Source organism: Spermophilus citellus (assembly GCF_964194105.1).
Source record: "Spermophilus citellus genome assembly, chromosome: 1".
Taxonomy (NCBI): Eukaryota; Metazoa; Chordata; class Mammalia; order Rodentia; family Sciuridae; genus Spermophilus; species Spermophilus citellus.
In genome coordinates this window covers 251980756-251996694 of record NC_138182.1, presented here as the reverse complement: position 1 = coordinate 251996694, position 15939 = coordinate 251980756, and the positions used below count along the sequence as shown (strand labels likewise).

The window sequence follows — 15939 nt, the reverse complement described above, 5'->3', positions numbered from 1 at the left end:
TGTGAGAAGCTGTCTGGGAAGGGAACCTTTGAATCTGGGAGACCCTGCTTTCAAGAGCATCTCCTGTCCCGTGGAAAGGAGAGAGGCCTCTGTCCCAGACAGGCCTTTGTCTATACCCCTTGGGTGAACACTCAAAGCCACTTCATGGGGAAGTTCTGCTCCCTGCACCAGAGCACCTGGTTTTAGGTCTGCAGGGGCAGGTGTGAGGGTGCTAGTGGAGTGATGTGATATCCTGATGTAATAATAAATATGTCTTCACTCTCTGTTCCTGGCACCAAGCTTCTAAATACCTTGGGAATTTCTGAGTGATAAGGGAGAGGCATATATTTTATTCACCATGAGCTCCTCTCAGCCCTACCTGAGCTTAGACTAATGAGGTGATTCTCTGTGGGCCCCTAGATAACTGCAGATGGGGCCTGTAGACAGAGGAATGAACCATGCTGTTAGAAGTTGGCAGTTTCAGCCCTGCCCCCAGCAGACTCTGGGAAAGGAAACGGGACTGCAAATGAATCTATCACTACTGGCCAGTGGCTCAATCAATCATGCCCACATATTGCAAGCTTCATTAAAACTCTCAGTGAAGAGGTTTGGGGTTAGTGAGCAAATGCTTCCAGTGCTAGGAGGGTGGTGTGTATCAGCTCCCCAGAGGAGCTTCTTCTGGAGACAGATGCTCCTATGTTTGGGACAACTGGAACCTTACCAAAGGATGCTGATTTGTATCCCTTATAATATCCTTTATAATAAACCAGTAATAGAATATAAAGTGTTTTCTAGCTGTTCAAGCAAATTGTCAAACCTCAGGAGGGGTCATGGGAATCCCTGATTTATAGATGATAGGTCACACCTGGTGGGGGCCAGGGACTTGTGACTGGCATCTGAAGTGGAGCAGCCTAATGGGATGTAACTTTCAACCCATGTGTTCTGATGTTCACTTCAGGTAATTAGCGTCAGAATTGTTGGTTCTTAGTGTCTGCAGAGTTAGAGAATTGGTTATTGATGTGGAAAATCCTACTTATTTGGTGTTAGAAATGTTGTAAGCAAAAAAAGAAAATGATTTAGAGGAAGAGAGACAGCTTCAATCAGTCTTTCTTTCTTTCTTTCCTTTCTTTCTTTCCTCCCTCCCTCCCTCCCTCCTTCCCTCCTTCCCTCCTTCCCTCCTTCCTTCCTTCCTTCCTTCCTTCCTTCCTTCCTTCCTTCCTTCCTTCCTTTCTTCAGTGCTGGAGATTAAACCCAGGGGTGCTCTGCCACTGAGCTATATCCCCAGCCATTTTCATTTTTTACTTTGACACAGGGTCTCACTAAGTTGCAGAAGCTGGCTCCTGCCTCATACTCCCTAATTACTGGTATTAAAGACTTGGTGAAAGCTTCAATTTTCAATGAATTATCCTACAAGCTGACATCTGTATTGTCAACTACAACAAATACAATCTTAATATTTCTTCAATGTTTCAGGAAGCATTTGAATCTTGCAATGTTCTGACTGTGCAGAAACACCTGCTCTGCATGGCCCAAGAGGCACTTATCACACTAGCTAACTGCAGGCCTGCAGCCCTTATCACAACCTGAAGTGCCACCAGATTTTGTGCCTAATTTCCAGTGAACTAAAAATTAGAAACATATGACAAGCCAAATACACACTTTGAAGGGTTGTTTATGGGTTGTAACTTGCATAGTTATTCCACTAATCTAATTTTAGCATAGGAAATACCTCTAGAGACTGGAGGCCTGATTTGGAGACCTGGATTTGAAGATAGTCACACCACTGTTTTGCTTAGATGGTGGATGTCAAGTTGGAGTTCCAGGGACCTCAGGAGACTGGTATTTTGATCCTGTCACTTCCTTGGGAAAAACAAAAAAACAACAACAAAGAAACCACCAATCTCCAGAACACTCTACAGCTCATAGGACTCCCATCTAAATCTCTATGAATGATACTCAAAACTTTCTTTATCTGATCTGTTTATCCTTTCAAGTACAGAGGCTCCTTGACTTACAACGGGGTTATGGCTGGATAAACCCATCCCTGGTTGAAAATACCATTAAGTAAAAAATGGCTTGAATACGCCTAGTCTGCTGCACCTCACAGCTGAGCAATACAGTATGCCATACACTCTGAGTCGTTTCCCCTCATGATCATGCGATTGACTGGGAGCTGCAACTTGCTGCTGTTTCACACATTTCCAGCCAAGGAAAAGATCAGAAATCAAAATATGGATTCTACTGAATGGATATTGCTTTTGCATCATTGGAAAGTTGAAAAACCCTAAATTGAGCCATTGCAAGCCAGGGATTGTCTGTCCTCTGCCCCATGCAGTCACGCTGAGCTGGCCAGCGCCTCAGCACCTTCATCTTGGCCATGCTTCTGCCAAGTTCTCATACAGCCCATTCCACTTCCCCAGATCTGTCTCTTGTTCAAGACTCCTGCTGGTGTCTAAGCTGCAGACTACTGTGTGCAACGACCTAATTGACATTTCCAAAGATAGCCCTGAGGAAACAGCCTCCTTCCCAAACTGGCTACATCTCTCCCTTCTCTTAGTGAATGACAAGGGAAAAATCCCCAATGGGGTCTTGCCTGCCTCTGGCTCTGTTCAAGCCAGGCTCCAGAGATATCTTTCTAAGACACACTAGCTGGGTCACATTAGAGTCCTGCTGCAAAGGCTCCTAAAGGCTTCCCTGGCTCTTGGAACAAAGACCTGGAGGCCTGAGCTGGAGGTCAGGAACATCCTGGTTTCTTCTGAGGGCCAAGCTGCTCTCTCTTGCCTCCACGCGGAGCACCTCGGACTTCTGCACTCCCTTCACCTGACTACCTTCTTCAGGTTCTTTTCTTCCTATGAGGGAAACCAGCATTCGGTTCATCTGACCATAAACTGAAAACCAGCTTTTAATGCATGTTTAATGATGTGAATGAAAAAGTTAAGAAATCATGAGCGAATGATACAGATGCGCAAGAGGCAAAAACAAGACCATAGAAAACAAACAAACAAATAAATAAAAAAATAATAATAAAAGGGCTGCAGACTAGGACCACACCAGAGCTTAGGCTACTGACTCAGTTGTAAATGATAGGCCATTGCGAAGGGTTTGGGAGTTAAGGCACAGCATTGATCATGCTGTGTGTGTGTGTACTAGTAGATAGACAGGTGTCTTTTGGGGACACACTCATATAGTGTGTTTAAATATATCCTTTAAGGTACATGTGTCTGAAACTTAATCCCCAAATTCACATGTTGATGGTTATTTGGGGGTGGGGCTTGGAAATTAGGGTTAGATGAGATCAAGAGGATGGTTTCCCCCTGTTGAAATTATTGGCTTTATGAGAAGAGGAAGAGAGACATAGGCTGGAATGTTCCCTTCTTTCTCTTTCTCTGACATTCCCACCTTAATAATACAATAGGAAGGCGCCAGTTAGATGCTAGCACAATGCTATGGGACTCCCTAGCATTTAGAACCATGAGCCAAATAAATTTTTGTTCTTTTTTTAAATTATTGTTTGAGTTGTAGAGAGACACACAGTATCTTTGTTTATTAATTTATTTTTGTGTGGTGCTGAGGATTGAACCAGTGCCTCACACATGCTAGGCAACTACTCTGCCACTGAGCTATAATATATAGCCCCAGGCCTTGCATTTTTTTCTTTATAAATGAACTGGTATTATGTTGTAGCAGTAGAAAATTGACTGACAGTGTGACCTCAGTTCCTTTTCATTGGCTATTTTGAACCCTTAAAAAAGCCCTTGTAGGTATTAGGGAGCCATATACAAATTGGATACACAAATAGATGTCTGGGTGTGAGGTTGTCATTTCTGGGAAGCATATCCTTTACAGAATGCTTGTCAAATACAAGCTACTCTAGTTTGGATAGTCTCATTTGTATATGAACAACAGAGGTTCAACCCAAAACAGAACTAGTGAATTCCTTTTGAGGGTCAGTCACTGAGCTAGGCCTTGGAAATTCATCTGGTCAGAGGACCTTTAGAGAAAGATATAATCTTCCTTCCTATTTGCTCTGTCACTACTGTTGGGTGATGATCTTATTTATACTTAGAGTGAGCTATTTAGGGTTTCTTGGCTCAGTAAGAGAAAAATTAGGAAAAGTTAGGATAAGGAATAGAGGGTCTGTAAGAGGAGGAAGGTGAAATGGCTTTAATAAAATTGTCAACACACGAAAACTCCACCTGTAGGACTGATAAACAAAGTAGCACATATACCTGGCTTCTTTCATTCAAGGAACATGGGCCTATTTAGGATCCACTATGAAATGTGTTAAGAAAAAAGTAATGATACAGTTATAAATCCCTCTCATTCTAAGGCTTAGCTTGATTTTGCCCCATGAGACCTTCTAGAGTGGGAATTAATTATTCATTATTTTCTCTCCTATTACAAGCTTTCTACCTACTTTTAGAAGAGACAGGTGAGTGGCCTCTTCTGGAGAGTTTGTATGTGTATGACTGTTTTTTTTTTTTTTCTTTCTGCAGCTGTATTATTTCCTAAACTGTCTCCTTGACTCAGAGTTCACAAATATTTCATCTCATTCTTGTTTTTGTAACAGGGATGCACTTTATGCTTTGACTATCCCTTTTTGCTCTAAAACTGACACTTTTTTCTTGTTCCCAAACTTCTTCTCCCTGATTGTCTTTTCCCTGACCTTCTTCTCCTCCCTCATCTTCTTTTCCCTGACCTTCTCCTCCCTGCTCTCCTTCCTAATCTCTCCTCCCTAACATTGGGAAACGGGATTTCTCTGATTCACCTTAAAAAAAAAAAAAAAAAACCCTGCTCCCTTTAATGGGGAAGAATCACAGCCTCTGAGCCAAGAGCCCCCTGTGTTTCTCCTTTGCTAGGAAAGAAATAAACCTTCTTTTTCCCTTTTCTCAAAACCTTGCTTCATCATTGGATTGGCATCAGGGGTGAGGACTAAACTTTCAGTAACATCTTGTCTCAGGTATATGCCAAGTTTCCTTGCTTTTCTTAAATCTATATTGTCAAATTGTCTAGTTTATTAGTGTTTATCACTTTGTTCTCAACATCCGGCAAAGCAAAATTCAGGAGGAAATCTTAAATGCTAAGGTTACCAACAAGAGTTTCCAACACCCCTTGAAACCTGGGGATGAGGTTCACTGTAGCCAGCATTGACATCATCTTTCAGTTGTCTCAGTGCTGAATAAATTATTCAAGCATCACAAAGATAATTAAAGGAAAAAAAACCACCCAGTCGCACCCATTTATGCATCTATGCCAGTGTCTACTCCTTCACACAATTTGTCAGTACTTATTAGAGGTCAGAGGTGAAAAAGACATATTTAGAGCAATTAGTCTAGCCTTGTATGCAAAACCATTTTGTGCAGCCCTTTCTCCATAGTAATTTTAAGACAGAGGAAGAGAACACTTCACAATGCAGATCCGTTCATGGGGAGATTTATCATTAAAGGGAGATAACAAGTGTTACAAACCACAGGTAGCTACCGGAACTCAGCTTTTATGTATCTTGGTTGCCAACAGCTTTTACTACTTCAATGAATCTTGACGACAATAATTAGAATTCAAGGGGAGCAAAGTAACATGCAGAATCTTGCAAACATGTTTCTGAAAGCACATCAACTCTGGCCTAGCCAGCGGGGACGCCTGTTCCCCATCTCCTCTGCCCTGTGTTCCCAGGACCAGTAGCAGCACAGGGTGTCTAGAGATGAATTTCAGGATGTCATAATTCTGAGCTGTCTCAAGTGCTAACCAAAGACCAAAGCATATAATAAAGTATATTTGTTTATCGAAATTTCCTCCAGAGGGAGGACCTACATCTGTGAAAAGAGTCTTTGGTGGAAAAAATATTGAATGTTTTCTACATTGTTTTTTCATTGCTTCCTAGGTCACTCTCTGTCAGTTATCATGTGGCTACTCCTAGGAAGGCAAGTTGGAAATGTCAGATATTCTGCATTGTCTTCAGGTTAACCAAACCTCCTGTCACTAGAGGATCATTCAAGGCCCTGGGCCAATATGCTTGACCAACAGTGCAACTCCTCCTGCAACTCATACCTTCTCTCACACTGAACTCCCAATAGGAATTATTACCCCTACTCTGCCCCACCTCCACTGTACTTCTCTGCTTCTTACAAGTCAAGGCAGATGCCAGCTATCCTCAAATCCTCCAGAAACCTGATTACTCCACTACTTTTTTTTTTTTTTTAGCTTTAATTAAACGTTTTTTGCAGTAGTGAAGATTGAACTCAGGGTCTCATGCATGCTAGGCAAGTGCTCTACCCTTGAGCTACACTCCCATCCCTCCTTCTCCACTTTTTTTTTTTTTTTGGTACTTTGGGTTGCTTAACCACTGAGCAACATCCCCAGACCTTTTTTATATTTTATTTAGAGATAGGGTCTCCCTGAGTTGCTTAGGGCCTTGCTAAATCTCTGAGGCTGGCTTTGAACTCTTGATCCTCCTGCCTCAGCCTTGTGGGATGACAGGCATGATCCACAGTGCCCAGCTCCTTACCTATTTTTTTTTTTAATTTGTAGTTGTAGAAGGACAGCATACCTTTATTTGTTTAGTTTTTTATGTGGTGCCAAGGATCAAACCCAGTGCTTCACACATGCTAGGCAAGTGCTCTGCCACTGAGCTCCAGCTCCAGCTCCTCCTTCCCTATTTTTTTTGAGAGAGATATTTATATTTATTTTTTAGTTTTCGGTGACACAACATCCTCATTTTATTTTTATGTGGTGCTGAGGATCGAACCCAGCACCCCGCGCATGCCAGGCGGTGCTTGAGCCACATCCCCAGCCCCTCCTTCCCTAATTTTTGATGCAGAATTTAAATAAGAAATCTCTTAACATTTAGCAATGCTTTTGATCACAGCAGTTATCACAATTGTAATTGCTGCCTTTTTGGATTGTGAGCCTCTGTAGGTGGAAGCCGTATCCACAGAGCTTAGTAATGCATGGGCACACAGTAAGTGTTTATAAACCTTTGAGTGACCTCAAAGGGCATATATCACTTTTAAATGCAACACATTTTACACAGGTAAGAGCCCACATCTACACTGCACAGATCATATGCATACACAGAGGTATATAATGACCATCCAGATGAGCATGAGTATTATAGAATATTACCCAGACTCCTTTGTTGAAGTTGTGTGTGTGTGTGTGTGTGTGTGTGTGCGCGCGCGCGCACGCTGGTGGAGATTTAACCCAGCGAGGAGGTCTACCATTGAGCTACACCCCCACCCCCCAATCTTTTTTTGGTTTTTATTTTAAGACAAGGTCTCTCTAAGTTGTCCAGGCTGGCCTTGACTAGCCTTCCCATTCGCTGGGATTACAGGCCTATGCCACCACCCTGCTAATGGGCTTTAATTGCTTGGGAATGAGCCCAATTCTATCCATTCTGTGAAGGCATGCTGGTGCAGGGGAGGACGTGACATGCCCTGATTCTTCTGCAGGTAGAATTCTCAGGATTGAGGGAAGAGTACTTTATTTTAGAAAAAACCAAGAACGGGATCACAGAGGAGGCGATTTTCAACATGTAGACGGTGAAAAGTGAGCATTGAACAATTATTTTGCTTTCCCCTTTCACCACACTCGCCCAGGAGTACCAGCCCCAAAGAGACCTCTGAAGAGGAGGTTTCAGAATCCCGTGTCATCTTCCTGACACCCACTTGACGCCGAGACCATAGTGACCACAAGCTTACCACACCCAGCTGGACACGTGCAGAGAGTCCAGGGCAAGGCGTCCAGGCTACGCAGAGGTTCTTGCTTCTCGGCTACCAGCTCACTGTACTTTGCACAGAGTAACCTGCATTTCTGACCCAAATCACAGCCCCAAGCTAAGAGGAGGAGAACCCATCACTGCGGCCTGGTGTTTCCTAACTAGTAAAATCAGAGGGCCGGCAACTCTTTAATTGACCCAAGATGTTGTTGTTTTTTTCTTTCTTTTTAAATCCAACATTTGTATCAGCATATTATTCCTAGGGTGCAGAAGACCTTTGCTATGGTTATGGTTATGCATGCAGGCGTCCCAGAAAGGGCACCGGGCGGGGCTGGGGCTGGGGGATGGGTCCTTGGGGACTGGAATGAGCTGCCAAGAAGGGAGGGGGAGTTCGGATAATGTCCTCAAAGACCATAGGATGGGCGATCGGTGGCCCTGGCTTGAGAAAGTGAGTGTCCCATTTATTTGACCCGTAGCCTGGACTCCCTTTTAGATAAGCCAGCCGGCAGCGATCCTCTCCTTGGCCCTCCCCCGCCGCTGGAAGGGAAAGGGGGTTATTTTCGTCGGATCCCGGCGAGGCTATCCACGGGACTCGGGCTCCCCGGGGCCGCCGCCCAGCCAGCACCCACCGCGCACAGGATGCCGCCCGGCCCCTCGGCGCTCGGGCCCCGCCCCTGCGCGAACTTGACCGCACCCACTTCCCCCGGGCTGCGCCCCCGCCGCGGCCCGGGCTGACGTCACAAGGCACCCAGCCGCTGGCGCCCCGCGGCGAGCACCCCGCGCCCGGACTCGCCGCCGCCCGCCGCTCTCTCGTGCCGACAGCCAGGCGCGCGCGTCTCGGTCCCCGCCTGGTAGCACCGCTGAAGATGGCGAGCGCGGCGCCCCAGGAGAACGCCGAGGAAGGATGCCCGGCTCCGGCTGCCGGGGAGCTGGCACTACAGCGGCCGCCGCCCCAGGCTCCCCTGGAAGAGGAGGCGCAGGAGGAAGCCCCAGAGGAAGGCGCGGCGGCAGCCGGCGCGGGGCCGCAGGTGGAGGAGGCCGCGGGCCGGGTGCCCGCCGCGGTGACCTGGCTGCTCGGGGAGCCGGTGCTGTGGCTGGGCTGCTGCGCCGAGGATCTCCTGAGCTGGAAGAGGCCGCTGCGCAGCCTGCTCGGCTTCGTGGGTGCCAACTTGCTGTTCTGGTGAGAGCTCGGGCTGGGTAGGGGCGCCAAGGAGGGCAGGTGACCTTGGGGCGCCCGGGCAGGGAAGAGGGGGTGCCCAGGGCCGGGTGCGGGGCCGAAAGCCGTATACTGCGGCGGACTAAGTGTCAACCCTGCTTCCCTTTCTCACCCAACCTTTCTCAAACAGGTAGATACTTACTTCAACTTTCCTCAAAGACTCACTTGCCTGTACAGAGTTGTCACCCCCCCGTGTGTGCATCCAGGCTCAGAGGCGAGGTGGTCTGCAGTCCACATGCACCTGTACCTACAGATGTTCCCAGCACACTTGAAAACTTAGGCTTTCTGAAACTCACAAGTCTTGACCTGCTCTTCCATGCATGCAGGAGCAAAGGTGTTTGAACTTGTGTTCATTCTTGCACGCCAGAGGCATATCTGGACCAGCTTAGGTACACTCTCAAGACTGCTGGCTTTATCAGCCACCAGGGATGGGCACTGAATGATTTGTTTTTCCTTTCCCTGGAGGGTTGGATTTACTGTCTTTGCTCCCTGGTGAGAAAATAGGAGGCAAACAAACAGGTGGATTATGCACATCACCCCCCACACACACACACACACAGGTGTGCCCAGTGTGGAAAACAGTCGTATTTCCAGGTAAAGTCCCAAGAGATACATGGGCATGTTCTTTTAATAGCCCTGAACAATGGATCTGTTTCTCCAAAAAGCCGTCTTCACAGGTGAGAAGGGAAGTGTCTGACATGGAAGGCCTCTCTCATCTGTTACCTGTGTGACTGAGAGCAGAGAAAACCTTTCTTTGCAAAGTGCAGAGTAAGCAATTTTACTAACAAATACATAGATTTCTTAACCTTAAAGTTGGGAAATAAATAAATGCACAATAGAGACATAGGCTGTCATTTTTCTAGATTAACTTGATCACTGAAGATTTTTCTGCAGATTCATGCTAGTCCTCCTGGTTTTCTCTTAAAACAAGCTGTGTCTTGTCAGGGTCCCTGAGTCTTCTTCTTCTTTTTTTTTTTTTAAAAGAGAGAGTGAGAGAGGGGAGAGAGAGAGAGAATTTTTTTTAATATTTATTTTTTAGTTCTCGGCGGACACAACATCTTTGTTTGTACTGAGGATCGAACCTGGGCCACACGCACGCCAGGCGAGCGCGCTACCGCTTGAGCCACATCTCCAGCCCCGTCCCTGAGTCTTCTAACCACTGGTGTTTCTCCAGTTTATTCCAGGTCTATTCTATCCTCTTAGGAAGTTGCCTGAACCCTCAAATAAGGAGGATGTACTGTATTGTGCTAGGCTGGACAGTGGCCAATAGTCTTAGGGCTATGTCTTACTCATTGCACCAAAAAACACCCAACATTTTAATTTTTTTAGATTTCTTTCTTAATTAAAAAAATTATTTATTTAAAAATGTAACTAATACAGTTCCTCAGTTCAAAAGTTCAATAAAAAAGTTTACTTTTTTATTTATTTAAAAAAGTAATCAATACAATTCTACAGGTACAAAAGTGTAAGCATTTTGAAAATGTCTTTCCCACGCTAGTCCCAGGCCTCCCATTTTCTTCCAGTGGCAACCAATGTTGCCAGTTTCCTGCGTATCTTTACAGATAAGTTCATATTTCAGCAAATACACAATTTTCTATGCAAATTATGGAATGTCATATGGGCTGCTACTCTTCTTTCATGGTGATCCCTTCCATTTTCTTTCTCAGATGCATAGAATTCTTTTGTTAAGTATGTCTCAAATATTTAATCTGTGTCCTATGGAGTCACTATGATAATTTCCAAGCTTTTGCAAATCCATTGTTAAAACTAATGGTCTTTTTCATACATCATTTTGCATGTGTACAAGTGTTTTTGAAGGTTAAATTTCCAGAAGTGAACCTGCTGGTTCCGAGGGGTTGGGCACTTGTAATTTTAAAGGATCTCACCATATTGCATTTGCTGGGGTTCTACCAGTTTATACTCCTACCAGCCGTGTGCCTGTTTCTCTATACTCTTGCCAAGAATATTTTATGAAACTTTTTGATCTTGTAAATCTTACAGGTAGAAAAGGATATCCCAGCATGATTTTTAATTTGCATTTCTCTGAGATCAAATATTTATTTTATTATGTTCAGGAGCTACTATAATTATGTTTTGACTGCATTATTTGTTTATAAATAACCTTCATCTATTTTCAATTGGGCCATTTGTCTTTTTCTTATTGACTTTTAGAGCTCTATTAATATTAAAGACTGTAGCCTAATTTCTGTAACTATAAGTTATAAACATTTTTCTATGATGTGTTCTTTTTGTTTGTAATGCTGAAAATTGAGCCCAGGGCCTGGTGCATGCTAGGCAAGCCCTACCACTGAGCCGTATCCCAGCGTTTATGAGGCATTGTTTAATAACACCTATTGAAAATAATGGTTTTGACATAAAATAATTGAAAGGCATATTTGACATAAAATAATTGAAAGGTATATTGAAATGTCTTCCATCTGTATATATATATATATTTTTTAAATAAAAACTGTTACAGAGGCAAACAATGGCCAGACATTCAACCTAGTTATAATCTTATTTGTTTTATTTCTCCTGTTTACAGTATCTGCATTCCAGGTGTGTATTTTCTTTGACAGAAAGATAACAATACTGCTCTTTAAATTCTTCTTCTTCTTCTTCTTTTTTTTGTACCAGGGGTTGAACCCAGGGGTGGTTAAGCACTGTGCCATATCTGCATCCCCTGGCCCCTTTTTAAAAAAAAAATTAAATTTTGAGACAGGGTCTCTCTCAGTTGCTTAGGGGCCTCACTAAGGTGCTAAAGCTGGCTTTGAACTTGAGATCCTCCTGCCTCAGCCTCCCAAGCTGCTGGGATTACAGGCACATACCACTGTGCCTGGCCTGATCTTTAGATTCTGAAATATTTGTTGCTTTTGTGTCATAATTCACTGGAGTTTGATTTCATTAAAATTTTGGAGTTTTCCCTCCTTTATTTGCCCATCCAGGTTTAAAAGGCTATTTAAAGTCAAAAGGTTTTTTATTTTTATTTTTATTTATTTTTTTTTAGAGAGAGAGAGAATTTTTTTTTTAATATTTATTTTTTAGTTCTCGGTGGACACAACATCTTTGTTGGTATGTGGTGCTGAGGATCGAACCTGGGCCGCACGCATGCCAGGCGAGCGCGCTACCGCTTGAGCCACATCCCCAGCCCCTCGAAAGGTTTTTTAAATAGTGTATTTCTTATCAAATGATCTTAAATTGTATAATACTCAAACGTTTTCTCTCCTAGGAATTCTAAAGCTTGCATTTTCTGTGAGAATAGAAAAAAGATCAATGTTAGAAATATGAAGAACCCAAATCCTATCTTGATCAACAGTGATTTTTTTTTCACCTTAATTGGTGTTGTTTCATTTTTGTGGAAATTAACTTTTTAAACATATAATTTTTGAATGATTTAGTGCCTGTGCCAGCAGTTACTGGAAGGACTTTCATCACCTACCCATTACCTGCAAGATTTTAGTGTCAAGCACTAGAAAGACAAAAACTGAGACATCATCATTAACAAGAGGCTGTAACTCAAGTCAGCATGAAGCAAATGTGGTAGAAGCTTCTGGAAAGGACAGTTCATCTCGAGTTTGGGAGGCACAGTAGCATTGTGGTTGGGAAATATTGTGGGGACTTCATAAGGAGATCTCTTCGTGAGGAGATCATGCTTAAACCAGACCTTAATGGACAGTAATGGCCTGGGTAGACTTGGTTCATGGGCAATAGTGGTCCAGCCCTAAGGAATAAAACCAGAGGAGGAGCACCTTGAAGGTGTGCTGAGTATTTCAGCCATAGCGCAAATAAATGGATGTGATGGCCACATGAGCTGGCAGAGAGCAGTGAGGGGACAAGGGACATGAGGCTGTCTAGGTGACAACAGGACATGTTGCGGGGAGAGTGGTGCCTGAAAAGTTGTGCCAAGTGTTTGGATTTATTTTTGCAGTAGGTGATGGGGGCAATAAAAAATGCCTTGTAAAAGTATGGAAAATATTTTTTAAAATATATTTTTAGTCGTCAATGGACCTTTATTTTTAAATTTATTTTTATGAGGTACTGAGAATCGAACCCAGTGCCTCACACTTGCTAGGCAAGTGTTCTACCACTGAGCCACAACCCCAGCCCTGGAAAATATTTTAATGACTAAATAAATAATTTGTTCATTTCTTCCATGGATTGCTATAGAACAGTAAGATAGACAGCAACTGAAGGCAGCCACCATGGGTAGATTTTACAAGGGTTATTTGGGGCAAAGAAGCACAAAATAACATTAGCAGAATGATTCTTTTTTTTTTTTTTTTTTGAGACCATGTTTCTCTATGTTGCCTAGGCTGACCTTCAACCTTAAACCCCTGGGCTCAGTCTGTCCTCCCGCCTCATCCTCCCAAGGAACTGCCTCGCTGGCACTATAAGTGAGCACCACCACACCCAGCCAGATGATTCAGTTTAAAAGTTTAAAATGTCCCAAAGTGCACAGAATTGATTAAGGATACACCCATAGGAGATAAAACCACCAAAATGATTGAGCATTCTTGAACAGATACACACACATACACACACTTATCTATGATATGGTTATGAAAAAGCCTAAAATATGAAAAAAAGCTAAAACATTGATATTCACTCAAGCTCGGAAGAGTTTGATAAAATACAGACCACACAGAGTGCCCAGCTCAGAAATCAGGGTTTCCGCAACTGGAATAGATCCGGTGACAAAGAGTTCCTCAGTCCCAGGGCAGGCAGGGCCTCCGGTCATACTCCCACTCTGTACCCATGAACAACTCATTTTCAAAATTCTTTTTCTTAATTTACAATTCTATTTATTTTTTAAAACAACTAACATAACCTCCCAGTTCGAAAGTTTAAAAAGCAAACAGAGTAAACGTTTTGAAAATCTCTTTCCCACGCCCGTCTCTGGCTACCCAGTTTCCTCCCAGAGGCAACCAGTGTTACAGTTTTCAGTACAACATGAAATGGGATGAACACAGGGAAACAGAACATGCCAGCGTATTTTTTATTTTAAAGAATCACCTTTTTGCTATTTACTGTCAATAAAATGCACACACACTCTACACATACAAATTGCATATATGTGTATGTTATATGTGTGTGTGTGTGTAATCGTGATGGCAACCAAGACCTAGAATACCCCATTATCCCAAAAGGGCTTTTGGGGTTCCTTTCCTGTAAGTACCCATTGCTGGGAACTTGTCCGTGGGAACTGGGAACTGGTCCCTATAGATGAGATTTGTCTTTCTTAAAGTCTCTGTAAGTGCTACCTTGCAGCCTTATGCCTTTTGTTCCTGGCTTCATTAATTCAACCTAACATCCTGAGATTCACCCCCTTTGACTGCTCAGTAGTGTGCCACTTCAGGATTACAACACAATTTGTTTATTTGCAAGGTGACTTTATTTGAGTCATTTCCACACTTGACTATTTTTATTATTAAAGCTATGGGGAAAGTTCAGGCATAGATCTTGGGGTGAAGGGTAGGTTTTTGGTAAGGGAGTGGTGAGCTCTAAGCCACGCCTAGTATGGTCATGTGATGATTGCCTCAGACTGGCAAGGAATGGAAAAAAAAGGTCCATCTTCTAAGGCTTCTTGCTGATCATGACTTTGAAATTTAAGGGCTTATGATTCAGCCACTCTTTGGGGGTACATTACCTCTGGAGCCTAGAAAGCTACTAATGTGATGAAGTTTGAACTCACTAAATGCAGAGAAGCCTATGCATGGGCCCTTTTCCCCAGCCCATCCATCTGGCACGCATGACCATACTATTTGCGTAACTGTTGGAAATGCAATGCACTGATTTGCCTGCTGTGACTGCACAGGGACATGCCTGGCACCTCTGGCTTTCAAAGACCTAGATTAGGCTGGTCACTGTGCAGTGGGAACACCAATGGGACCCATGGAGAGTCCTTGGAGCACCATCTGTGAAGTTGGTTTGAAAGGTTACAGGGACCCACCTCCCACTTGGGGTCCAACGCCCCTTCTCTCCCAGTGCTCGTGGGTCCTCCAGCTTGTGTTTCTCCTCACAGTGTCCTTCTAGACCCAAGACATTGACATCTGCATCATCTGGGCCCCACCCCACACCTACCGAACCAGTATCTCTGGAGGTGGGGCTGAGACACTTGGGTTTTCCCAGCTCTCCAGAGACTGGATACACTGATGTCTGGGAAGTACTGTGTTTGAGCTCTTTCTGGGGTCATGAACTCTCTTCCTCATAAGGCAACGTTTCCATTGTAGGATGATTCTTAACTAATCCATGTTTTCTATTTGTTGAGTTAGTGATTTCTGGAGCTGCCCAAGGATTCAGGTCCCATCCGAGAGTAGTTCTCTGTTTGTTTCAAAATTCATTGCATTCTTTTCCCCAGCTGAGAAATCCTGGACTCCATGACTGCTGGATTCTTAGATGGCTTGCAGATTCTTCTGAGCATGGTTCTGTTTCTCTCCATTCCTCCTTGTATGCAGCAGGCTTCCCTGGGAAGGAGCACTGGATCTTTCTGGCCACATAGCCTAAGATAGCATTTCTTATTTCAGTTACAGTAACACACTTCAATAGCCATACTATTGTTGCTTGTGAGACACTTGCCAAACTATGTAATTATCCTTTTAGTAGTTTGTCAAACTTCAATTACTACATTTTGCATTTATAAATCCTATAGGAACCCAGTGAGTTATGTGTTCTGTTTTGCATGAAAGGAAACTGAGGCCCATAGAAGGTGTTTGAACTATCAAAGATGACTTCAACCTGTCATGTTCCATAGAATATTCATGATGGTAATTATTGTACATTTTCCTGGTCTGGTACGGTAGCCAGTAGGTTCCAGTGACTGTTGAGCATATAAAATGTGGCTGGTGTGACTCAGGAAATGCATTTTTACTTTTATTTCATTTAAATTCACATTTAAATAACCACATGTGGAGAGTGGCTACAGAGTTAGCACAGTCCTAGATAATAGGCATGGGGCCAGCTCATGAAGCCATATCCATTTTCCATAAGTTCAGTGTTTTTTTTATCTACTCTAAAGAACACTAGGAGACAT

The 15939-nt window shown here is 43.6% G+C and overlaps 1 protein-coding gene across 1 annotated transcript in view; it reads left to right on the top strand.

The window, feature by feature from the left end:
• Nucleotides 1-8300: 8300 nt before the first annotated feature.
• Nucleotides 8301-15939, top strand: part of RETREG1 (reticulophagy regulator 1) — a 143179-nt gene continuing 135540 nt past the window's right edge. The window contains exon 1 of the mRNA XM_081292731.1: nucleotides 8301-8873. Within this exon, the coding sequence (XP_081148857.1) occupies nucleotides 8560-8873 (314 nt within the window). The 5' untranslated portion in view covers nucleotides 8301-8559. The remainder of the gene's footprint in view (nucleotides 8874-15939) is intronic.